At 36.2% G+C, this 24,705-nt stretch overlaps 4 protein-coding genes and 1 non-coding gene across 6 annotated transcripts; 3 read left to right on the plus strand and 2 right to left on the minus strand.

The window, feature by feature from the left end:
- Positions 1-44: 44 nt before the first annotated feature.
- On the minus strand, positions 45-1,970 carry LOC124436993 (autophagy-related protein 8-like). The gene is made up of 5 exons (XM_046986998.1): positions 1,796-1,970; positions 1,671-1,726; positions 1,521-1,599; positions 1,313-1,406; positions 45-404 (listed from the first exon to the last, which is right to left on the minus strand). Exons 1-5 carry the CDS (start codon positions 1,827-1,829, stop codon positions 314-316), a joined length of 354 nt encoding a protein of 117 aa, XP_046842954.1. The 5' UTR covers positions 1,830-1,970; the 3' UTR covers positions 45-313.
- Positions 1,971-2,282: 312 nt separating this feature from the next.
- Trnad-guc lies at positions 2,283-2,354 on the plus strand. Its single transcript has one exon. It is a non-coding gene; the product is annotated as a tRNA-Asp (tRNA).
- Positions 2,355-2,634: 280 nt separating this feature from the next.
- LOC124437314 (radial spoke head protein 4 homolog A-like) lies at positions 2,635-7,714 on the minus strand. Its single transcript, XM_046987297.1, has 14 exons — positions 7,575-7,714; positions 7,398-7,459; positions 7,209-7,276; positions 7,029-7,094; positions 5,931-6,120; positions 5,701-5,786; positions 5,536-5,596; positions 4,945-5,067; positions 4,442-4,539; positions 4,225-4,363; positions 4,051-4,160; positions 3,791-3,932; positions 3,343-3,460; positions 2,635-2,979 (listed from the first exon to the last, which is right to left on the minus strand). The coding sequence occupies exons 1-14, from the start codon at positions 7,667-7,669 to the stop codon at positions 2,754-2,756; spliced, it is 1,584 nt and encodes a 527-aa protein (XP_046843253.1). The 5' UTR covers positions 7,670-7,714; the 3' UTR covers positions 2,635-2,753.
- A 1,639-nt stretch (positions 7,715-9,353) lies between these two features.
- Positions 9,354-18,699, plus strand: LOC124437185 (solute carrier family 22 member 15-like). 2 transcript variants are annotated; one of them, XM_046987193.1, is made up of 9 exons: positions 9,354-9,561; positions 13,592-13,884; positions 14,012-14,439; positions 14,868-15,077; positions 15,937-16,071; positions 16,869-16,963; positions 17,706-17,814; positions 18,201-18,400; positions 18,571-18,699. In XM_046987193.1, exons 2-9 carry the CDS (start codon positions 13,594-13,596, stop codon positions 18,648-18,650), a joined length of 1,548 nt encoding a protein of 515 aa, XP_046843149.1. In that variant the 5' UTR covers positions 9,354-9,561; positions 13,592-13,593; the 3' UTR covers positions 18,651-18,699. The 2 variants fall into 2 exon arrangements, with proteins under 2 accessions (XP_046843149.1, XP_046843148.1); XM_046987192.1 differs by lacking the exon at positions 9,354-9,561 and adding an exon at positions 9,823-9,946.
- A 3,396-nt stretch (positions 18,700-22,095) lies between these two features.
- On the plus strand, positions 22,096-24,455 carry LOC124436954 (type I iodothyronine deiodinase-like). The gene is made up of 2 exons (XM_046986943.1): positions 22,096-22,626; positions 23,776-24,455. The coding sequence occupies exons 1-2, from the start codon at positions 22,126-22,128 to the stop codon at positions 24,052-24,054; spliced, it is 780 nt and encodes a 259-aa protein (XP_046842899.1). The 5' UTR covers positions 22,096-22,125; the 3' UTR covers positions 24,055-24,455.
- Positions 24,456-24,705: the final 250 nt, after the last annotated feature.

A 24,705-nucleotide genomic window follows, 5' to 3' on the forward strand; every position in this document is an offset into this window, starting at 1 on the left:
TTTTCCATTTGAAAGGAAAGTGAATACATTTGTAGCCATAATCCTACATTTGTATGATTTATTTTCTTTTTTAAAATAACACCGTTTATTCAACTTGACAGAACTACAAATACAGGTTTCATTGAAAATTAATATGAAATACACCTAAAGAAAAGGAACATTGTGAATTTGACCAAGATATATTGCTTTATATGATATGTACATGTTCTTGGTGCCATTTTTATTTTACCTGTGTGTTAAAACCTACGACAATCAGTTATAATCATACCAAAATAGTCATACTTGAGAAAGTTTGAAAATTGTTTGTGCGTGCTTATTGCCCAAAGGTGTTCTCGCCACTGTAAGCTATGTACAGGAATCCATCTTCGTCTTTGTGTTCTTCATAGATGGCCCCCATTGTGGAGCTAGAATCATAAAACACTAATGATTGACAGCATCGAACAAACTTAAACACAAAACAACAAATGCTACAACAGCACACATGTTGTACTTAAGCCAAGTACATTACAGAACATATTTGTTCTGTATTTCTTTAGAAATTCATAGTTTTCACAGTGGGCGAGCAAAAAAAAATTCTGAATATAACTAAATGAACAGGCTGTATTTGTCACTGTTAACGATAAATGGTCAATGGCAAGATACAATTTAAGATAATGCTATTTCTTTTCTTTAAATTTAATGAAAATAGGGAATGAAATAAATTACTTTTTCAAAATATCTTAAAAAGCATAGTGACTCTATTGCAGAAGCCATAGTGAAAACAGTTATGTCAAGAAGCTATGTAATTGAAAAAATGTCATCAAGTCTTTGCAGGCCTTTGGAAAACTGCCTTCATGCTAGGTATGTACTTTGGAATGCATGACAGACAACCGAACAATATTTTGATAATAGATTGCCAACAGAAGGCATAACATTGAATGTAAAAAAATATGGGTTATGATGAACTTCAAAATGTTTACAACAACATTGTAAATGGTTCGTATGCAGTAAATATTCCAAAAATGCACTATTGTTCTGCCTTATGTCACTGTTATATCCACTATGAACTCAAGCCTCTCAAAGCTTCAACGCCCTTGAGTATATTTTGTTTTGTGTACTCGGACTTCAAAACGAAAGGTTTCGTTCAAAATTCAAATCAAAACGAAATCATGTAAACTCATGGAAAAATTCCCCATTACATACGCCATATATGGAAGACTTTTAAGAACAAGACACAGGTTTTCTAACATTAAAAGACAATTCCCCACAATTTACAATAAACGGATAACAAGTTTATTCAAAGATGCAGGAGAGCGACGTTTCCGAAGTTTACCTTGTGGTGGGAAGAACTTTGTTGACGAATAAAAACATCGCTTTCTCAGGAGCAAGTTGAATTCTTTTACGTATAATATACATAAATTGAGCAACTGTAAATAGTGAAAGGAATAGTTTAGACATGAAGACTAAGAGAACTTAAATAGGCTATATTATCTTAGCAACAAAGGTGTCGCTTCGTTGATAATTTAAGGAGAACATTGAACCTGTTAAGTCATTTGGAACGAGAAACTTTCGCTTGTCAATATCGGGGATGGTCGATTTTGGTGCCTTTTCAACAACTACCTACGAAAAAGCAGAGCCAATACTGTCGTCAATAACAAAATACAACGAAGGAAGCGTGTGTGAATACTAACGGGGATTCGATCCGGATACTTTGTGCGAATTTTGGCGGATTCTGCACGCCTGACATCTGCAAATACAAAATAACATTGTATACGTCCATTCAGCTTCCATCCTAAAACCTGAAAATATATAATACCGATCGTATGCTCTTCCTTGAAGGCCCACTTCATAGCTTCTGTGGAACACTCGGCGTCAAATAAAAAGATTTGTACTCGTTGAAAAGTCTGTTTCTTTAAGAAAAGAGCTTCGGGCTTGCCAGAATATCGAAAGCAACAAAATCAACGACAAAGTGTAAAATGTTTTGATCACCTGATAAATTACGTCATAATTTCTCGAATATTGAATGACGTCAGAAAACATGAGGACATACCCGCACAGCCCGCGTAAATTAAAATTGTCGGAGATCGTAGTGGTAGAATTAGAAATGTTGAAGAAATTTTGTTTGACAACCAACACAAAAATTGATTGTCGGTTGATCTAGTAGAACATGTTATATGAATAAAATATGAATGAACTCTTTAAAAAAAATTGAAAAATTTTTCCAATCTAAGATCATAGTATACATTTTGAAAAATTCAAAATTAATATTTTTATTAATTTAATAATTAACATTGCATATGTGTTCCTCGGTAGTATAGTGGTGAGTATCCCCGCCTGTCACGCGGGAGACCGGGGTTCGATTCCCCGCCGGGGAGGCCACCTTTTTAAACAAAGCTTTTTCAGAATGGTTCTACTGAACACGTTTGAAAATTTTTTCGCTACGTAAATTGAAAAATAAGCAGCTATCTAATGTTTGACATATTGAAAGTTTTTGCACAATCACCAGTGGAAGCATATCGAGAAATCAAACTTTAAACTTCAAAATCAAATATAACATTGCGAAATTGCTTGCCATATTTGGACTAAGCGTTTCCAACAATACATATAAGGAATTAAAAAAAAATTAAAATATTTTTATAAAGATCACTTACAACATTGATGTGGAAATATACAAATTTATTCACACAGATTACATCACAATCTGGCATTTCATGAACTATTATATACAAATTCTATACACCCATCCAGTTCAAACAAAAAGCTCAACGTCGACATTAATCATCATCGTCTTCATCATCAATATCTTCGTCCTCGTCTCCAGGCTCTAAATCCTCCTCTGTCTTGCTTTTCGCTTCCTTTTCCTCTTCAACGGTGGGGTCGGCAATTTCAATGACGTCAGCTCCCGTGGGGTATTCATCAAGGACAGGTGGCAGAACGGGGGGAGTGTAACCTTTGGGCATGTATTTCTGACCCCAACCGATGTAAATGTTTTCAAATTTCCTGTTTAAGAAATAAATCTGTATTAATTTTGGCCTTATTTATACTGGAGATATTCATGTAGACAATTGCAAAAAATATTCTTGGTTTGGTAAAACGTTCGGTTGAAAAAAGACGTTTTTTCAAGAAAATTTTATACGGTTAAAAAAGCGTGCCCGCGCAAAAGAATTTCTGGATAAGCTTTTCTTCGCTACATTAGACCATAGTTTCATAAGTTTTTGCTACAAAAACTACACACAAACTAAATTTGAGAGGCTTTTTCAAACCGTAACGATGAATTAATCTTGTTTTAAAACAATATCATCGCCAAAACTGGCTCAGAGTAAGAAAAGGCGGGAAACCGCAAAGGCAATCGGGTAATCTTACATTTCTTGAGCGAAGGCGTACGCTCCTGGCCATCGATTGGATCTCATAACAGCGATGGCGTATTGAGGAAGAAAGTTTGAGGAAAGATACGACGACCATGCAGGCTTGTTGTCTATCCCTGAAAAACAGTATATAAAACGCTTGTATTATGCTTATGAAGTAAGATCCCTCGAGGACGACGACGAACAAGAAGGGATACTAGGGGATAACTTACATACAGGAAGTTGTGATTGTAAAATGACTTGGAGGAAGATAAGGAACAAGAAGTGATATTCGAGGTGAATTGTGTTCATAACTGAATATTGTAGTTGTAAAATGATTTTGAGGTATACAAGGAGCAACAAGTGATACTTAGGGTGATTTGTGTACAAAGGAGTAATGAACATGGAAGAAGATTTGTAGTATTGACAAATATTTCAGGCAATTTTCTTAAGTTCAGAAGACAAACCATCATCTTCACTGATGGATGACAACAATGGCGGTCCAGTTTCTGGCATAATTTCCTCATCCCCTTCTTCTTCGTCGTCTGGTTCTTCTTCTTCAAAGTCATCTTCATTTCTCGTGACAGGATTATGCCAAATACAGCGACCCTTAAGAAAATAAGAAGATTTGTCCTCAGGGGTTTGAGACAGTTTTAAAGTGTTAACGAACCACTTGATAAAGACAGTTAAAAGTTTACAAGTGATCATTTAGTACTTCAAGGGATACCTGAGGTAGGATATTCAAACAATGATGTACCCAAGTGTTTGCAGTGGTATCTAATAACTCGCGGGGATTCACACCTTCGAACTCGGGATTAACCACGTAAGTTTCACGCACTGTCGACAAAAAAAACTTTACATGACGTTACGCGCACGATGAAACGGAAAACTAGACACCAACCCTCCTCCTCTTCTTCTTCTTCCTCATCCTCGAAAGCGTAGTAGCCAGCGGGACTTATGTGCGTGCCAGCGGTAATCCGAGCGATCTGAGCACGAAGGTAGTTCGCCTCGTTACCAGGAAACGGAGGATAGCTCACGACCTTATGTGAGAGAAACGGAAGTGGAAAGTTGGAATCTTTCGAAAGACACCAAGTGAGCAAATTTACTAATTTCTTTACCGGTGCGTCAATTCTCCCTGTAAAAAATTTCTTTATTTGCCGCGCGGCATTAATTTCAGCAGGCGAAACGTGAGGTAATTTTATCCATGATCCACAGACTGCAAAAAGATGAAAGAGTTTATAACAAACTAGGCCCAGTCCACACGTACACACCACTAAGTCCCAGTCCACGTGTGTAAAACACTAAGGCGTAGTAGATAAGAACAAAGCCTCGACAAGGACTTTACACGTGAAGAAAAATCAAGGGGGGGAGGCTCTAAAATCTGAAACACTTCATTAACGACTTATGAGCTTGGGGAAACGTTCCGCAGTCTTTCTGATGATTCAACATCGACCTGGAGACTGGGTGAGATAACATGAGCCAATCTTGCAAGCAATCGTTTAAGCGCCGCGGTCTTATTTAAATTGAAATGCAATGTACTGCTGCGGTTATTAGAGTAGCGAGGTGCGATCGATCAAATATTGAATCGTTTTAATCTTTTCATATTGATAAAACAACTCACAAGTGTTCGTGACGAAGTAGACATGTTTGTTTGCACCCGATTTGTAATCTTCTTTGGGGATGACGGGGGGTGCAACCCATGTTGATTTCGGAAGATCGTCCTCTTCTTCGTCTCTGTCATCGTCTGTGAAAAAAAAACACGCACTTTTTATAAACGCATAGAGACGTTGTACAAGTGGTGTGGTCAAACAGGAAACTGGGTCTTGCAAGGTAAATTTCAGATCATTGTCGTTATTCATTTTTTTTAAAAATTTATTGTTTTTGACAGTGAGTGAACTTGAAAATATTTACACATCATTAACAAACTTGGAAGATGTCTACCCTACAGCAGAGTATGGAGTATAGTCACTCTCATGAATTTTTCATACAACGCATATCTTATTACGCATGTAATTACCATAGTGGCAGCCAGTCAATTGCAATTTCTGACCAACAGGAATCATGAAATGGCTAACGCCAGCCAGTAGTGTAATTCAATATACAGCAGCCAGTTGCACAGAAAGAGGACCTACTGCATATAATTCCCTATACCTTGACTATAGCCTGGTGCATAGTTAAACCATTTTTAATAATGTATTTTACAATAACTTACCATTTTCATTTTCGTCATCTTTATCTTTACTATCTTCTTCCTCTTCTTCCCGTTCTTCTCGCTTTTTTAAAAACACATCAGAAACTCCGTCAATTTATACGTCAAATATAGCCCCCCTCCCCTCCTATCCTACTGTAAACCAGCACAGCTATCCTCAACAATCACCTCTAGCTCCTCCTCCTCCTCAAGACCTCCATCGCGATATTCGACTTCAGCAATGTAGTAATTGTGCTCCAAACCGAATATTTTACCTATGAAATGGTGAAAGAACTCATTTCTTCACTTTAAACTTTCCCACCTAGGTTTCAAGAAAACCCATCTTTGATACGAACTTTTTTTCATCAACCAGAATGACAAGTGTACAAAAGTTCTAACGCTTTGGAAATCAGACTCACCCCAAAATCTAACGGTCTGAAGAGGTTTAGAATCAACAAGAGTTTTCAACGAAAGCCACACATTGAACATTTCTTCATGAGGAAGTCCAATGCCCGCTTGCTCAAAGTAGAAATTGAGATTTATAAGATTCGGTAATGGTGTCTCAACTTCTTCATCAGTTTCCAATTCTCCCTCTTTATCTGCATCTTTCTGAAGGATTTTAAATAGACAGTAGACAGTTGAGAATTGGGAATTTAGATAACTTCAAGACAGAATCATTGCAGGATACTTATGGTCTATAGAGTGATTATGATCCTTTAACATAGGATTATTGTGGATACTTATGGTTTGTACAGTGATTACGATCCCTTCAAGACAGGATCATTGTGGATACTTTGGGTCTGTATAGTGATTTGGATTACTTCAAGATAGGATGATTGAGGATACTTATGGTCTATAGAGTGATTATGATCTTTTACATAGGATTATTGTGGATATTTATGGTCTATATAGTAATTAGAATCCCTTCAAGATAGAATCATTGTGGTACTTTGGGTCTGTATAGTGATTTGGATCACTTGAAGATACGATCATGGTGGATTCTTTTGGTAAATATAATAATTTCTATAATTTCGTAAAAGCACTATTGCCAATGCACATTTAATATAAACGAAAAGTTTTTTGAAAATAGACATGTTTAGATGGCATCATGAGATGTTGAAACATGTCTATTTTCAAAAAACTTTTCGTTTATATTAAATGTGCATAATAATTTCTCCCAACTAACACATTTGAAATTCCCTTGAAAATACATTTAATTATTAAGGGCTACAACTTTTTCTTGCAACTTGTGCCAGATATCATTTCCAAGTAATAAAGTCTAGAGTATTTTGACTTGAGTCATTTCAGCAGTTGGAAACAAGTGAAAAACCGTAATCAACTTGCTGGATAATGGCGACCAATATTCTTGGCACAACATGCACTAGTTAAAAATATCAAAGGTTCCGAAAAGAGCTACCCTTCTGTATGTTCCATATTTTGTACTGGGGTTTGATGCCATGAGATTATACCCAAAGAGAATTGAATGCAGTTCTGTATAAAGCCTGCAAGAGATTTACCTCAAAAAGCTTTTGTGTTAGGATGGATGCTGTTAGTAGTTTGAGTTCTGTTTCTTTCGTGTTTTCCTATTAAGGAAAGACAGTATTGTTACCATTTCAGTATATTTAATACCAGGTACAATTTTTCGAACATTTCTACGATTATATCATTATAAAAATGAAATGGATGAAAGTCAATACTTGATCCTGAACTTCGTGTTTTGTCTTGGGAGGTGATCTTATTTCGGAGAAGAAATCTTCGAAGACACCTGAAACATGATGTTCGATCTCATCAATGGGAACAATGCAAACTTACTCGTATGAAATGGTAAACAAAAACAAAACTTTTTCCAAATCATTTGTAAAGAAAATAAATTTGCACAAACAAACCAATCGCATTTTCCGGCCGTCTGTCCAAGAAGCTCGAAACGGTTTCATTTAGACAATCGTGTCTACAAATGGAATCGTAATGGTAGAACACAAATTATAATATTTGGTTAACTTTAACAGATGGATCTTGTTCGATGATTTTTATCAAAAATACGCTGTAAACTTTCTAAGGCTCACAGTGAGGTCTTGAATGAGTCCTCCTTTCTCTGCCAGAACTTTCTTGCAGAGTCCAAATCATCCAAAATAAACAAATCCCTTTTTTCTTCGACCATTTTTCCAGAATCGCTCAGAAATGAAAATAAGGTTGTGTGCCACGTTACCATAACAACCAATTAAGTCAGCGGATGATATCGAAGGCGCAGCGCACAAATTAATTACGACTGCTATTCTGTTGAAGAGTATTTTACATAAAAACCATGACCAGCCGACAATTTAAAGAAATATGGTTTAAAATGAAATTTTTTTTTCATGCGTTGTAAATATATATGTGTATGTATGGTTTTAAATATCATTCTGTCTGAAGATGACTTTGAAATAAAGTCGAAAATTTACAGTTCACTTCTCGTCTTGTTTTGATGCATATTTTGCAATCTCAAGATGTCTTGCTTTTTTGGAATTCGCTTTATAATATAGTATTTTACATTTTGGTTAAACACCACACAATAGACACTCCGTATATAGTAAACATTATTTAATCTAAACGTTTCGACAAGTGTTCCATGTCATCATTTGTAATTTGTAATTTTTAAAAAGCAAACATTTTTCTACTGAAGATGACATGTAACACTTTTTTAAAGCATTTTTACATAAAGATTAGATACTCGGCAAATATTAATTTGGAATAAATTCCTTCTTGACATTGAAGCGATGATGTAACACGCTCTAATTCTAATGTCGCATTTTCTACTTCCGTTTACTGCAAAACCTACGGTTCCCCTGTCTCTTTACTAACTTCCATAGCTTCATACTACGAGCATACAAAGTTAGTCGTTCATTGAACTTTCAATCTCTAATTGACGCGATCAACCTACGAAAACTTTAAATCTTCAACGTGAATTGTTAGAAAATTGTTTGACTTAATAGCTTCCCCTCCCAGGCTTCCCACCTTATTGATAGACATGTTTGACGCAATCTCAATAATCATTTTGAACGTATGTCTGTCATCCGTTCACACTGTACTAAAAAATTATCTGTCAGCTAAATAACTCGACTATGCAATGCAAAGCCACCTATCGCACTTTAATATTCGATATGTCTTTCGCTCATTTACAAGCATTTCATCCTTTTTTTCTTGTGTCGACTGTTTTCTGTGTGACTGCGTCATACGTTGATCGAACCACGTGTCTCATTTATACAATATTCTTTTACATATTTAAACATTTGTGCATTTACACATTTGTGCATTTACACACCAGACTATCAAAACACGGGGGAATCCCTCCATTAACAGGTAACCATCATTCATCTCAATGAATCCAAGTGTGTTCGCCCATTTCAAAACAATATATCTCTTTCCAGGTATTAACGACTTCAAAATTCTTTCATCTTCTAAAAGCCTTAGCATCCAGGACAGTTGCCCCAGTTCTATACCATTAAAAACCCTCATCCAACTTTATTGTATGCCAACTTTAATCATCACTCAACACACCAATATTTCCACCACATCACATATTGTAATTGAACACCCAATAAATAATTTGTAATAGGTATTTATAAGTAGTCAAACATTCTCTGTAGCAATGTAAATCACCATTTTCTTTGATGTTTGAAGACAAATCTTTACTCGGATTAGAAAATAAACCATCCATTGCCTTTTGAAAAAGTTTTATGATTGGGAAAATGAATTTATTCTTATATCCCGCCTGCCAAAACCAAATAGTTACATATATTATTTACAAATGCCAAAGACCTTCACCTTGAGTCGCTTAATGTAATATAACAACTAGGAGTCTAATGTTTCCGGCTCGTGTAATTTTCATTTAATTGTTAAAACAGACTCATCAATCTGTCTTCCTGTCCTGTGCGCATTTGGCTGCCAAGCAAGCAAGTGCCTTCTTATTTCATAGCGTGAGAACAAGCTAAAAAGAAATTGAAGCACCATAACCGGTTCTACTGGCATAATATTTTTGCTATTCGTCTGTCATCGATCTTGACTATATTGAAGGTGAGTCATACACTAGAAGGTATTTCGAAAAGCAAAAATGAAATCTGCTGTCTGCGTAATGCAAGGGTTGCGTTGATTACACAAAGTGCTTTTTATTAAACGTTGTAAAAAATATTCCCTGAAATTCCTCGTTCCAACATGCACTTCATAAAATTCCTCGTTCCAACTTGCTATTTATGAAATATTCAATTCATTATCATCACAATCTGCGCAGAGAGTATCGAATTTCCAATAAAAAATTTTTTATGTGATACACCTCTCTCTGCAAGTTTAAATTTCTAAATTTCGCAAAATTGCCGTTTTTGCATTGTGCTGAGTCGGAAAACAAGAATGGTGAATAACAATCAGGTCAAAGATGCACATCAAGAAATGAAAGTAATGCAAGGTTGGTTATTAAAACAGTCATGCAAACACTTTTGCTTGGCTGCTGATGCGAAATTTGACCGATACAAACCATTGGTATTTCGGCATCTCCCAATCGGCAAAAATAGTTTTATTATACTGTAATACAATAAGTAGAAGAACATAACCGTCTATTTCCATCAATATTTTGCCTTTGCTCACTGCTGCAAGCTTGAGTTTCAACAATACAGTGCTCTCGGGCTTTTTGGCCTCAAGGAGACTTGATGATGTTGTTATTAACTATTATCATGGTTTTAATGCCATGCAAAATGTAACAGAACATGTGAACGAGTGGTGTGAGGTTGCGTGCGGGGAAGGCTGTAGTTCACACGGCCGGATAGAGATGTATGGAAATTACAATTTAAAATGCCTTGTTAAAAAAAGTGTAAGTATAAAGCTTATCAAATTAAAGTAAAGTGTGCAACAATGTGGAGCGGCAAGTCTCCGATTACAATCATCATGCATATAAACAGCAATGTGCGACGGGGTTAGGACAAAACGCGAAAGCGGATCCGGAATACGGAAGCGAAACGGATTGGTTGGATGAGTGGAAAGGTGGTGAAGTAGAATTGTAGTTGATTCAGTTCATTAGCTACATTTTGTAGCAATGTCCAGGCAATGAAATAAGTAACATAACTAGAAGGTCACCGCAGTTAGCTTTAGTGAACATAGTTATAGCCATGGGCGTAGAAGGCACGGGGCAGATGGGCCTCAAGCCTCTGTAACTTTCAAAAACTAAGATACAAATGTTAGGTTTTGTGATGTAGCCATCTACCTTCTTTAATATATATTGACTTACCAACAAATAGAGATATCACAGATAACTGTTACGATCACATATAATGTTCAACGTCAATGTCTATGGTCTACGATTTACCTTACAATGGTTATAATACTTCTATTTATACAAAATATTACGTATGGATATATTTGTTTCTTTACTAAAAATGGTTAATTTACAATCTACGGAAAGCTATTAGGAACTATAAAAAATATTGTGATTATTGCACATAAGTATCTCTTGAAATAATCATTTAGTTATACTTGACTTAATTATTTACTAATTAAAGGAAGAATATGAGAGTATATCTTAACAACAAACTCACCAAAAATGAACTGTAGAGTGTTCAATTTCATGTGCTGTAATTTCAAATCCACTTTACCCAGAACGCTCTATTTGTGAGAGTTAGGTCAACGGGTATGGGGCGAGCGCCGTACCGCCTATTTTGTCCTTTTCGCAAGTGATACTAATAATGAAACTATTTAAATTGGCTAAATGAGCAAAAGAATGAAACAATTCCACCTTGTACAGTATAATGGCGATATTTTCGTTATCGGGAACTTAATCAAGCTTTTGGCGTTTTTTTAATAACTACTGCGAACCAAATTCAATTTTATGGACATGACGTTATAATTGCATATTTTATCTACCATTTACCACAAATTCTTCTAATAGGATGAATAAGGAAAAATAACAAGATTTTCATATTTCATGATCCAAATATTTTGTAGTAAGACATAAGATATATCAAACTGCTATGTAATAAATACAGCAAAAATTCATATAAATAGTTAAATTTAAATCTTCAAAGACTTGCATCTTTGACGATCACTGTTGAGCTCTATGAGACCAAAATTGAAATTTGTCAACTTCCATTCAACGTATAATGGACAAAAACATATCAAATTGCTTGCAGACAATAAAAATTTCACTTCATAACCACTTTAAAGTTCTATTTGAAAAAGGTAGCTTTCCAATATAATTTCAGTGAAATGCAGTGAAATATGAAGTACTTGCAACGATATCCAATGATTGCATGAAACTGTTTTTGACAAATAACAAGTTGGCATTTCGTGTGTGTCCCGCGTGTACTGTGCCATTTGCGTGACAGTGATATCAGTCAATGAAAGCTTGGATTTCAAAAATAAATTTGCTGAGAATTTTTCTTGAGGAATCAGTAGAGCAAACTCCTTAAGACATTTTTAGATATTTTTCGGCCGTATTACTCGGCATTGCACAAAAAATGTATATGGAAATAGCTTTAACATGTTGATAAATTTGTCAAGAAGAAACTAAAAAAAATCAAAACAAGACATTTAAAAAGCGGTATGTACAATTTTGAAATACTTATAAACGCTGGAGAAAACGTTGATTATGTGAAAACAAGCGAAAAGTTCAATGCATAACAGCAATGGTCACTTTTTTATCAATCGCAGTGATCACGATGATCATATTCGGCATCCAATATGGCGGCCGAGTTATTTTTCCAGGTATTTCGAGCATTTTATCAGCAAGTTCATGCTTATAAATAAATAGCCAAGTGTACAACATGAAAAGTATTGCTAATATAACCTGCTCTACATAAATGCAACCCTCATCCTTAGTGGTTTGAAACAGGGTTTTAAAATGATTATAAAGCAAGCAAAGCTATATAATGTATCACGAATTTTATAGTATATCATATTGATTGTAAAATTAGTTTTTTCTTGTAATACAGAAGATGATGAATGTATATGTAATATATTAAATTTTAGGATTTGTGTTTAAAATGTTTGGTCATATTTGTGAAAATATATGATGATTCTATAATATTAGACTAATAATCTTTTTCATACTTGTATTACAGTACAATTTTTACTTAAGTGTTTCAAAAGTTATGAATATAGAGTGTCAATTGTGTTTTTGTCTTTTTTTTTAAGTGGGTATTGACCCTTTTGACTCTTTAATGGTGCAATTAATAATAACACAATAATATGGCATAACAGTTTTTTAAAAACGAACTCAAAATATTTTTTGCTAACTTTTTGAAATATTTTGCAAAGTGTTCTTCTTTTTGTTTACGCTCTGAACTTTCAAAAAGGACTAAGGCGAGCTAATTTTGCTCGGAAACACAAAAATTACCGAAAAACAGCGTTTTTTACCCTGACAGCTTCATTTTCAAAGATTCAAACAATATTATAAGGATAGACAAGTGTGTTTTACATCCTTTTAATGAAAAAAAACGAGGGGTGTCAGTTTTGTATTCAAGTTATAAGGCATGTTTTCACGTGCCAAAACAAAGTTCGCTTTTCATCCTTCTAAAAAGAAGCTTAGACATGTACAAATGTCGTTCAAACTTGATTTATATTGAAGTACAAAAATTGTTTAAGGTTTTTAGACATTAAGCTGGCTCGAAGACCACTGTTTTTTGCAAAAAATCCGGCAATTTCGAAGTGATGTATTTCGCCTCCGTACCCTTAATGGCGGTGATCATGGAGGCTTCAAAGATGGCGGCCAATTTAGCCTTCTAGTTATTGTAGAGTTCACTTGGTATTTCATAGAGTTCACTGCACTGGTGGAGTTAAACCTTTGAACTGAATATGTAACTGGATGGCTAGTTTAAGATAAACATGACTGAACTGGTCTTACCTTAAATGAAACCAAATTTTACGTACAGAGCCGCGAAGTCCCGCATTTCAGCTTTCTGTTTTAGTTACCTTTCCCTGACCCGAGCGAAGAAGGATTGGGACGAGTTGAATAGCTCGCTTCAAATTTTGGCGGGAGGTAGCCATCCAGTTACATTAAGTATAAACGAGTCTAACAAACTTTCGCCACTGACTTGTGTTTGCGGGCTTAATTTTTCAACAGACATGGGTAGAACTGTGGATCAAATTTTGACGCAAATCGGAGAGATGGGTCGTTTCCAAATCACTCGTCTTGCGATGTTCTTCTTCATAATGTTCCCGCCAACCTTTCATCTTCTAAACATGTTCTTCATCGGAGCTGAAGGACCTTGGAAATGCGTCGACAACAGCACTGTTTGTAAACTTAACGGAAGTTTCGTCGCAGGAGATAAGCATTACAACTTCCGGTGTGGGATAAACAGGAGCGAATGGGAGTATGCCGATTATGAAGGACCGAAAGAAACAATTATTAGCGAGGTAAATAAGGATAAATATAGATATTGGTACTTCATCAATAAAATACTGACTGATACTGCTGATTTGTTCACTGATATATTTTTGAGAGTTGATGCAGAGTAACAAAAAAAATACGTGTCTTTTATAGTTCGACCTAGTGTGTGACATGGCACCTTATGGTTGGTTGGCAAAGTCGATGGTGTATATTGGCAAAGCTGTCGTTACCATTCCCCTGGGTATCCTCTCTGACCGCTACGGTCGTCTTTTGTCGTTGTATCCTTGTGTACTTGTAGTGGTGGTTGTTGGTTTTGCTTCAGCATTCTCCACCAAATTTTGGCAGTTTCTCGCATCACGATTTGCCGTCGGTGCAGTGTTGTACGGTATCTTTCTCCCCGTGTTTATTCTATCGGGAGAATTCGTGAGTCCTCGTTATCGACCGCTTTCTCAGACGATCATGTGGTTCGCTTTTTCTATCGTGCTATTGGTGCTTGCATTGATGGCGTACTTTGTGAGAAACTGGCGTACGTTAATGATCCTGTGTACAGCCCCATGGATTTTTGTTTTAGTATTTTGGAAGTAAGTTACTTACAGATGTATTAGACTTTACGTAATTACAGTTCAGTACAATGACGTAGCCAGCTCAGATTAATCCAGTTGCTATGCGATTTTTCAGTATTCACTCACGGTAAAAATAATATATTTATAGAGAAATAAATAATGATAATACTCAGAAATTTACAAAGGAACACTGGCACTTTTGAGTGGGCTATGCAACTGGAAAATCATAGAGCTTGCACAGTTGCACTTCATGTCACGTGACTCTCTATGAACCATAGAGCTTGTACGTAGTGTCACATGACTCTTGGTAACAATAGAATTTGTGCGTAATGTCACAACTCTGTAGGAATCAATGAGCTTGTACGTAATATCACATGACTCTCAAAGGTAATCACAGACCTGGAACGTAACGTCACATGACTCTAAGTAGCACAATTCATATTTAGATTCACTCCTGAGTCGATTCGTTGGTACATGACGCATGGTAAGGTCGATAAAGCCGAGGAGGAGTTGCGTGACATCGCGCGGGAAAATAAGCGCGAATACCCAGAATGCAGTTTGGCTGTTCCGGCGAGTTCCGACAAACGCTTGAGCTGTCTGTCGTTATTTTCAACCTGCTCTCTTACAGTCAGCGTTCTTATTCAAGCCTTTGCGTGGTAAGTGACGACCGTTAGGGGTAGCAAATAATACATAAAGGATACAAGGCAATGGTTTATTGATTCATTGAGTGCCATTCTCAAGCAAACGAGAGTATGCCACAGTTAAAAAAACAAGGTTATTTCAAACAAGTGTTGTCTGCTAAATAAATACGTTTCTTACAGTACAATGAAAACGAACTCAACTAGCGTCGTTATTTATTGAAAATATAAAATAACAAACATATGGCAATCTGTATTTGGGTCTTAAGAGCATAGTTTTGTGCGTTAATGTTTGCATGGGCGTCAATCCTGCGCTAATGAGGGGATATTCATATATTCTGTAATGCTTATCGAATTTCTTTTGAAAGTGAAATTGTTTTTAAAAGAAATTAGCCAGGCATAGCAGAATATATGAATATGCCCCACCACCAAATAAAGAAAGGATTGAGGCCAATGAATGTTTGCACTATAAAGTCATTTTAAGTTCGATGTTGTATATTTATTGTCAAAAAACGTCTTTGTTTTAATTTTAAACTCTGGTGAATCTAGAGTAAGTCAGATTATCTTATGACGGCTTGAAATTTCTAGAGAATATTTATGGACTAAAATGTTACCAATTGCATTCGCTTTGAAAATATTTTAAAACGGATGATATACTCTTTATCTGGCACAGCCAGAGGGCACAGCTCCCGATGAACTATACATTGTAGAATAAACATTCCCAGAATTCCTGGATCAACACAAAATTCTATTTTAACAAATGCAACCTTATGTAAGGGTTTAAAAAGTGGTTCTCTATCATGACAACTTGATTGCTCTTTGTGATTCCTCGCGTGACGTTGAGACCATTTCTTTATTTCTGCTTAATTTTTCGTAGGTTCATCAACGGTATGGTTTACTACGGTGCTTCGTACGGAGCAAGTGATCTTGGTGGGAGCATGTATCTAAACTACACTCTCACGAGTTTAATTGAAATTCCTGCCAACGTTCTGGTCGTTTACATGTGCGAAAGGTACAATGAACGTCACAATTATTTCGTAACAATTGATTTATAGTTAACTCTAGGATGCCCCTTCCCAGGTTGCATCGTTTTCCATGTCGTATCAAACATCTAGAACCAAATCCACTAGATATCTGACACCGCCTATATTGTATAGTAATGAGTGAGGCAAAGCCGCCATCTTGAAAGGTGGCAAAACTGACGGTATTTACGACTAATATCTGCTTTTCCATGGATGATTTAGAGTCGCAAATTTTATAGTCTAAGTTTGATTCTTAAAATGTTTGACAGGATGGATTTTTTAAAATATTTCATTTTGAGTTTTGCTTTTTGCCACCTTTCAAGATGGCGTCCTTGCCTCACCTTGACATGGTTGTTTACCATCTAGAAGACTGGTGACGGTTGCAGGAAGCCTGGATAGCGTTATCCATTGGATAGCAAAAATTTTCAAACTTGTAAAAAAGTTGTTTATATTTTTCTCACGACAAGGGAATTTTGTAATCTTCGAAACAATATTTTATTTAACTGATTGCTCGAATCGTATATTTTTCTCTTACAAGAGATTTTATGAACGTTGAGAAAAATTTACTATCCAATGGATAACGCTATCCAGGGTTCGCGCAACCGGACCCTGGGTTCTAAATCATTGTACCGTATCCATTCTCATAATGCATTCCTTCCCATGTTGCAACACTTGCTCTGCACCTTTATCTCCTTTGCAGTATTATGATGCATACATTGTTGTTATGTTAAATTCTACATGAAATAACATCGCGTCATCAAAACGTTCAACATATTTTCTTATAAAGATTTGGACGTAAGAAAGCTGTGATATTAAACATGATTTTTGGTGGCATCGCGTGTTTCATCGTCTCTTTGATTCCCGGAGGAACAGAGAGAACTGGTACGAGCCGTTTTATTTGAGTTGCGCAAACAGGTCATATCTCATGTAAATGAGAAGTGAGAACATTTTCCTGCAAATGACGTCACTATCATGCATGAGATTGACGTCATAATAGAACAGCCGCTATTTCGGTGGCCAGTATTTTGTGAGAGGTACACATCTCGTCAATCTAAGTCACTCGGACCGAATTTCACGGTTATAAGTCGGGTAAAGTTTTCAAACCATAATTATTAATCACTGTCATTGAAAAGGTGTTACGAAACAATGATGGTCCCAAGCAATGGTGGTACCAAGCAATGAAGGTACCAAGCAATGAAGGTACCAAGCAATTATGGTACCTAGCTATCATGGTACCAAGTAATGCAATCATGGTACCAAGCAATGTAATCATGGTACCAAGCAATCATGGTACCAAGTAATCATTGCACCAAGCAATGTTGGTACCAAGCAATGACGGTACCAAGCAATCATAGTACCTAGCTATCATGGTACCAAGCAATGCAATCATGGTACCAAGCAATCATGGTATCAAGTAATCATTGCACCAAGCAATGTTGGTACCAAGCAATGACGGTACCAAGCAATCATGGTACCTAGCTATCATGGTACCAAGCAATGATGTCACGTCATGGGTAAACGTGTTGGTAGCAACATTCATTGCTTATATCATTGTTTATAATACATCCTCACGTGCTCGCGTCCAAAACAAGTTTAACTGCAAATTTTTGCCTTTCTCTTTCAGATTTTATTGTTGGTCGAGTAATCGGTGGAATGTTGGGAAAAGGTTTTATCACTATCTCCTTCAACAGTCTTTACGTTTGGTCCGGTGAAATATTTCCGACGGTAGCAAGGTAGTGTCACGTGATCAACAATAAGTAGCCAAGTCCCAAATTTTAGTCCAGCTAGGTAAATTTACGGGGAGGGGGGGGGGGAGAGGGAAATCACGAAACACTTCATCTACTTATATTATGAAAGGCTGATTTCCATTGAGTGCAAATTGTCGTGCGATCAACTTTTTAAGATCACTTTCTTTTCAATTGTAAGCTCTCAACCACAACAGTTTCATACTGCTGCATCGCAAAAAGTCGATCGCGCGACAATTTGCACTCAATGGAAATCAGCCTTGAGGCTTTCGCCTGGTTGATATATCAATTGAAAAAATTTGTTATTAGTTTTTAAAAGCTAATAAAGCCGCTACATACATGAACACGCTTTATAAGTCATGTGATTTCATTAGAAATAGCGGCATGGCCTTCGTTGGCGTCTCGAGTCGTTTCGGAGCGGTGACTGCACCGTTTGTAGTCGAACTTAAACGAATCCATCCGACTTTGGCGTTTGGAATGATGGGATTTTTCGCGATCGTTGCTGCGTTGCTGTGCTTAGTTCTACCAGACACGAAGGGTGTCCCGACGTTAGAGCTTTACAACAATAACCTGGGTATGTTTTAGTACCAACGAGTACTTACATATATTCAAAAGTACTCACAGTATAACCTCTTAACGATTATTTTCGAAAAGAAAGGTAGCCATTGTTTACAAACGAGGTCGCTTTTATCCGCTTTTATCTTTAAATCATTATTGACAAATTTATTCCATTTTATTTTACAGACGGCGCGGAAGAAATTGGCCTGAAACAGCCTGGGGAGAACTGCGAAGAAGTCTCTAACATCACTGTAACTAAGTCATAACTGGAATGCGAATTCCCATCAAGAATAAATGTTTGACTTGAGACATAAACTTCACAAAATTTTTAACTTCACATTGATACAGAGAAACTCCTTCAAAATATTTGCTTTGCTTTGCAAAGGCTATCAAAATAACTCAATAACTTCTTAGATAGAATTGTACGTTTATTTCTTTTTGGAGATACGCAACTTCTCTTTAATGTGCAAATAACATCGTTATACGAAATCACATTGTATAAACAGCATTAGGAGAAATTAGGTTTTGTCGACAGTTAGTATTAAAATGCATAACTTTTGTACTTATTAATTCAACTACACACGAGAAACTTGTGGAAAATTGATGATTTTTAAATTGCTACTGGTTTCAGAGATGTCATAACGATGTTACTTGCGTAATTAATAAAGTGAAATATCTCTAAAAAAAAGTAAAAAAAGTTAAGTCTATTGATGAAGTTTTAAATTAAGACAATTCATTTGTTCTTTTCATTACAATCAAACCAATTCGCGATAAAATTTCAAGTCATAAACACTTTAAAATCAAAGTATCAAACGACATTGAGAATACTCGCGGATGAGATGAAAAACATTCCGAGAAGTTTCAAAGATTTTAGCTTACTCGCTAAAATGTTTGAATGCAAATATTGCTAATTGATATACTTAATATTAGAGGCAAAGATATCGCCTGTTTTCATCCGTGAGTCAAAAACATATTGCCTTTACTCTTTTCTCGTCAAAACAGTTTCTTTCAACAACTCTTTGAAATGCGTTTGTTCTCCAGAAATCCTTAAACCGCACTTCGCAAGGGCAAATTCCATTTCAAAATATTTTCACACTTCGCCATTAACATGCTTAGTTCTCAAGAACATCAATGCGAAACCAGAAGCAGTATATTTTGCCAGCTCGACAAGTTTCAATGGTTTTCAAAATGCGTACATGATATGAACAATATATTCTTTCGCACTCTACATTAAAAACTTAGCAAGATGCCGTGAACCCTCCCACACTAGGAGTCATATGTTTAGCATAGAAAAAGTCCCATTTGAGCACAAAAATATATTTCACTTTGGGCGAGAAAGCAAAACCTTCCCACATAGCTACATAACTTGGAACACGAAATGAATGGCATTGACTTCAAGGAGCTCCATCTATTCATTCCATCTTTGGAGTGTTTGCATTTTTTCACGCAATATCAAGGCTTAAAGTTGAAATACCTAAATCTAAGTGCTATTGTGTTTTCGTTTCATGTCAACACCTACGTGTGCCTACGTTAGCACGAGTTCAAATAAATCATTAGTGTACATTGCACTATGAATGTTTCACAGTAAGTTATGCATCACTACCTACACTGACAAACGTTATCTCAGTTTATATTTTAGATAGTGTAAAGACTGTTCTCGTTCTCCATTGTTCATTCATCTCTACATACACTGATACACGTTATCTTAGTCCATATTTTAGCTAGTGTAAAGACTGTTCTCGTTCTCTGTTGTTCAATCATCACTACCTACACTGATACACGTTATCTTAGTTTATATTTTAGGTAGTGTAAAGACTGTTCTTGTTCTTTGTTGTTCATTCATCACTATCTACACTGATACACGTTATCTTAGTTTATATTTTAGGTAGTGTAAAGACTATTCTCGCTCATCACCACCCATGACTGAAACATATAGAATGAGAAATGGTTATGACACAAAAATCATCAACATTTAACGACCCTTGTAGGATTAGCGTTGCCATACGAACATGCCACAACCCTGAACTGTGTCTACTATAACGAATGTATGCCAAGTATTTCCGATGTTTAAAAAATCGCCAAAAATTTTTTGTGATTAAATGTAAAAGCCGCGGTTAACGACGAACGGTTTCTTCATAAATTTTACGAGTTGGGTGTTTGAGGTTTCCATCGCAACAGAGACATTGATGCCAAAAATAGGCAAACGAAATTAGGGCTGAATTTTCTCACACGACACGAAATAAAGAGTCTTTAGCAATTACTTGTCTTCAAGTCAATACACACACACAGTCACAAACTTATGCAAAACCTGCATTGTCTAAGTAATCTAATTGAACCACTCGACTACAAATATTGAAAGAAAACGGTTTCGCTATAGCGACAGCGAGTTTATCGAGATTCTTATGTAGAATAAAAAGGGGAAATTCTTGTACAGTTTTTGCTATGGAGGAAGTGAAAATTGAAAAGGATTTTTGATTTGCGTAGCAAAGGAAACCGTAGTTTCGACAAAAATCATTTTTATTTTTTAGACATAGTTAAAATATTTCTAAAGTTTGGTATAAGAAGAAAAGCAGTAAGACAGTTTATGAACGAAAACTAATTGACTTATGGACTTGCTTCGACTGACCTAATCACGCTCAAACACAATCCAAGCGATTTCGCCATTGCACGTAAGTGCATACAGCAATCATACATGATTAGAAATTTTCTATTAACGCAAGCGATGAGTACATTACCTAATCAAGAAGGCTACAATATCATTTAGCAATTATTGATTCGTTCTCACGTTCGTCTTGTAAAAAAATTTTTCGTAGCAAATCGACTAAAAAGATCAAGTACTGAAATGAAAGAATTTTCTTTCATGACAAAGCAAAAAAATTTCGAAATCTCGTTGCGAGAAGCATGCCATCAGCAGTTGTGACGGATGACGTCCTGTAAACGAAGACAATGGTGTCGTTAACGACAACAACTAACACGAAACAAAACTCGCTGCCAAAACCTGGGTAGAATCAATTGTCAAGAACAAAATACCACTTGAAATTTGTAGCAATTCTTTCTCTGGCAATTTCACGCCTTTCAAGTACTTCGAAATCGCCGGAAACCGAAGATTATTTTTTCATGTCAGAAGAAAACGGAATGAACAATGAATTTGTCTTCACATCATTAGCAGTCCATCAAGCCCTACGTAATGACATGAATGAAGCTTGAGGCTGCAGATTTTAAAACTGAATTGGAGCAGCACTCCGTCACGAAACAAAAATTATGATTTTCCATCAAAATACCGCTACGATGCTCTTGTCATCGACATTACAATCATTACACTAAAATATTTTGTTCAGTAAATGCAGTTCCGCGTAACTTGTTTTCATATTTCCCGAACAAGACCAATTAGCAGCAACTTATTCGTCCGCTAGCTCTGGAGGGAGTGCATTTATAACAGAGAGAAATCTGTTATACCTTTTCCAAAACAAATTGAAAGTCCAAAGGAAGGAGAACGAGGCATTTCAGAAACACGAAGCATTTCTACTCGGAACATTTAATGGATCGTATTTGTCTCATGAATTAAATGTGGAAGCGCCATATACAAATTTCGGTCCGATACTCCGTCTATTGTTTCCACGTTTTTACGACCCACGGAAATGGATGTCACTATATAATAAGATGGCATCGCGGTTTTTAATCGCCATTAGCACAAGACGCCGATGTGCACGCACATAAAGCAACAGGGGTTCCATCAAAAACATGAAATCTATAGAAATGATACAGACTAATACGGCATGGACGACGTTTCGATGCTTCGTCGCCACCATCGGCTTGGTCTTCGAGTTCCTGCTGTGCCGTTTCTTACATACGGTCCCTTTGTTTCACGAGGTTGTCGAGGAAACAATCACAAAAAAAGCGCGGTTGAAAATGGTCAAAGACAACTATTGGGAGTCGTTGTTCGGATGGCAAATGTTCAAAGAATGTTGGAAAATGAAGGTGATGGATTTGCGAAAGAAGGTTGCCGAAGGTACAAATGTTGTGGATTCGAATTTGATCACAACAGACGGTAAATGCTTGCAGTTAGTCGATCTTGTCAGGATAGGACGGCCGCTGGTCTTGAACTTTGGTAGCTCAAGCTGACCGCCATTTATGGCAAAGTTGGCAAAATTTAATGAAATCGTACGGGATTTCAACGATGTGGCCGACTTTGCTATCATATACATATCTGAGGCTCATGCTGCAGACGGTTGGGCTTTCAAGGTAATCGTCCTCAATGATATTTTCTGTAAAGTTATAGCGTTTATTAGAGAACACATGCATGGAATATGCTGTGGGATGCAATATTCAGTCCTCGAGAGAGTATTACGCCCGAACAGTACGCTGTGGGGCGAAGAGGAAATCGCTTTTTTTAATTTAGTATTCTTGTTAAATTCATTTCTGTAAAATTTGCGCATGCCCCATGTGGAAAACAACTCACTTGTTGACAATAGTTAGCGTGTTGAAATAAAATTATTCATTCATTCATTTTTAATATATCTTAGGGGCTGTTCACATGAGCCCGGTAACCGGGATTCAGCGGGGCGAGAAATGATTTTGAGTCATTGAAAGAAGTAAAAACTTTATGCGCAAAACTTACAACCTTTTCTTACAAGCGTCATATGTCATTTTAGTCGTAATTTTCAACTCGGGCTTAATTATTTCCTCTCACTTTAAAGGTTTTGTGAATTTGCAAAGTCAGAGCATAGAGAAATTGCTCAGCTTTTTTTTTTTGTTGTGAAGTATTTAATCTTTTCCATTTGCCAAAATGATTTAACGCTTTGCTGAATCCCAGTTGCCGGGCTCATGTGAACAGCCCCTTACAAAAAAGTTTGATAAGTTTATTCTTGTCGACCCTGAAAATGCATGCCAGCCAGGTGAGCTTCAGAGATAAACTCATACTTCTTAGCGTCAAAAGCAATTATATTCCTTTTAGAAGCTAATCATAATCACAGATTAAAGGAATGCATCCAAACTAATCCTATTAACAGATTAAACGAATCTCTCAAAGCTAATTTATATTATAAGATGAACGGTTTATCTCGATAGTAATCCTGTTATCTGATTAAAAGAGCCCATTGAAGCTAATTACAATTTAAAAAAAATTCAACAAAGCCAAACACATATTATCAGATTAAAGTAATGGGTTGTTTGTAAACACAGACTAAAATACCAACAATATCTACAAACAAAAAATACTTAGCTTAACGCGCTAAAATAGTAGACTTTATTTCTAAACTTGAGATTTTTAAAATTCTGGTAACTGCATAAGCGTCGAATTAGAAATAAAAAAATTAAAAACAGTAGAAAGCAGAATTTTCAACAAACTAACATCTCAACTGACATTTATTGAATTGACCAACTTATTTTCAGAACAACTTCGACATACGTCAGCACAAAACGATTACCGACCGACTAACGGCGGCAAAACACGTTTTGGCACGAAACCCCCCGTGCCCAGTCTACGTAGACACGATGGCAAACACAATGAACATTGCTTACGGAGCACTTCCGGAAAGACTTTACGTCATCGAAGAAAACAAGATCGCGTACGCTGGGGGATTGGGACCCGATCACTACAACCTAGAGGAAGTGCGACGATGGTTGAGCGAATACAGAAATAACGCAAGAAAACGCACATGGAGTTGGTAGAAGATAAACAGATGATGTATGGGAAACTTTATGGAAAGAAAAAATTGTTTCGGGAACTTTATGGATATAGGATAAGATATAGGAAGAATGTCATTACGTATATATATATATATATATATATAGTTAAGCCATTAATATAGTATCTCTCTGTTTTAGTGAGAGGAAATTTTAGAAGCAGTAGAGTTTGCTGGACGAACTCGTTTTTTGAGATAATTCTGACGATTAGTAATACTATATTTTTACCATCGTAAATTCAGTTATGACTGTCAAGATCTTAAAGCAGATTTCTGCAGGATCTGGACACGATGTTATGGTGTACGAGGTGATAGTTTATAGGATAGATGTAATGGCTTTTGTTTCACATGTAGAAAAAAAATGCAAAGTGAACTGAATAACTGTGACTTTCTATGATTGAGTTCTCGTTCTCTGTTGTTCATTCATCACTAACTACACTGACACACGTTATCTTATTTTTTCTTATACATTAGATAGTGTAGAGACTTTTCTAGTCTCTACACTAGTCCCTTAGATAGTGTAAAGACTTTTCTCATTCTCTGTTGTTCATTTACCACCACCCAAACTGACAAACGCTATCTTAGTGTATATTTTAAGTGGTTTAAAGACAGTTGTTGTTCTCTTTTGTTCATTCAT

Source organism: Xenia sp. Carnegie-2017, unplaced genomic scaffold (genome assembly GCF_021976095.1).
Source record: "Xenia sp. Carnegie-2017 unplaced genomic scaffold, XeniaSp_v1 HiC_scaffold_16, whole genome shotgun sequence".
In the NCBI taxonomy this organism is placed as follows: Eukaryota; Metazoa; Cnidaria; class Anthozoa; order Malacalcyonacea; family Xeniidae; genus Xenia; species Xenia sp. Carnegie-2017.

What these genes read in the sequence shown, in the direction of transcription:
- LOC124437314 (XM_046987297.1), bottom strand. Translation starts at nt 7,669, where the DNA reads ATGGTCGAAGAAAAAAGGGATTTGTTTATTTTGGATGATTTGGACTCT. An exon ending in TAACACAAAAGCTTTTTGAG is followed by an intron (nt 6,121 to 7,028) that starts GTAAATCTCTTG and finishes AAAATCCTTCAG; the next exon opens with AAAGATGCAGATAAAGAGGG. An exon ending in TCAGACCGTTAGATTTTGGG is followed by an intron (nt 5,787 to 5,930) that starts GTGAGTCTGATT and finishes ACCATTTCATAG; the next exon opens with GTAAAATATTCGGTTTGGAG.
- LOC124437185 (XM_046987192.1), top strand. Translation starts at nt 9,892, where the DNA reads ATGGTGAATAACAATCAGGTCAAAGATGCACATCAAGAAATGAAAGTA. An exon ending in AGAAATGAAAGTAATGCAAG is followed by an intron (nt 9,947 to 13,591) that starts GTTGGTTATTAA and finishes ATTTTTCAACAG; the next exon opens with ACATGGGTAGAACTGTGGAT. An exon ending in ATATTTCCGACGGTAGCAAG is followed by an intron (nt 17,815 to 18,200) that starts GTAGTGTCACGT and finishes TGATTTCATTAG; the next exon opens with AAATAGCGGCATGGCCTTCG.
- LOC124436993 (XM_046986998.1), bottom strand. Translation starts at nt 1,829, where the DNA reads ATGAAGTGGGCCTTCAAGGAAGAGCATACGATCG. An exon ending in CAAGGAAGAGCATACGATCG is followed by an intron (nt 1,727 to 1,795) that starts GTATTATATATT and finishes TTGTATTTGCAG; the next exon opens with ATGTCAGGCGTGCAGAATCC. An exon ending in AGTATCCGGATCGAATCCCC is followed by an intron (nt 1,600 to 1,670) that starts GTTAGTATTCAC and finishes GCTTTTTCGTAG; the next exon opens with GTAGTTGTTGAAAAGGCACC.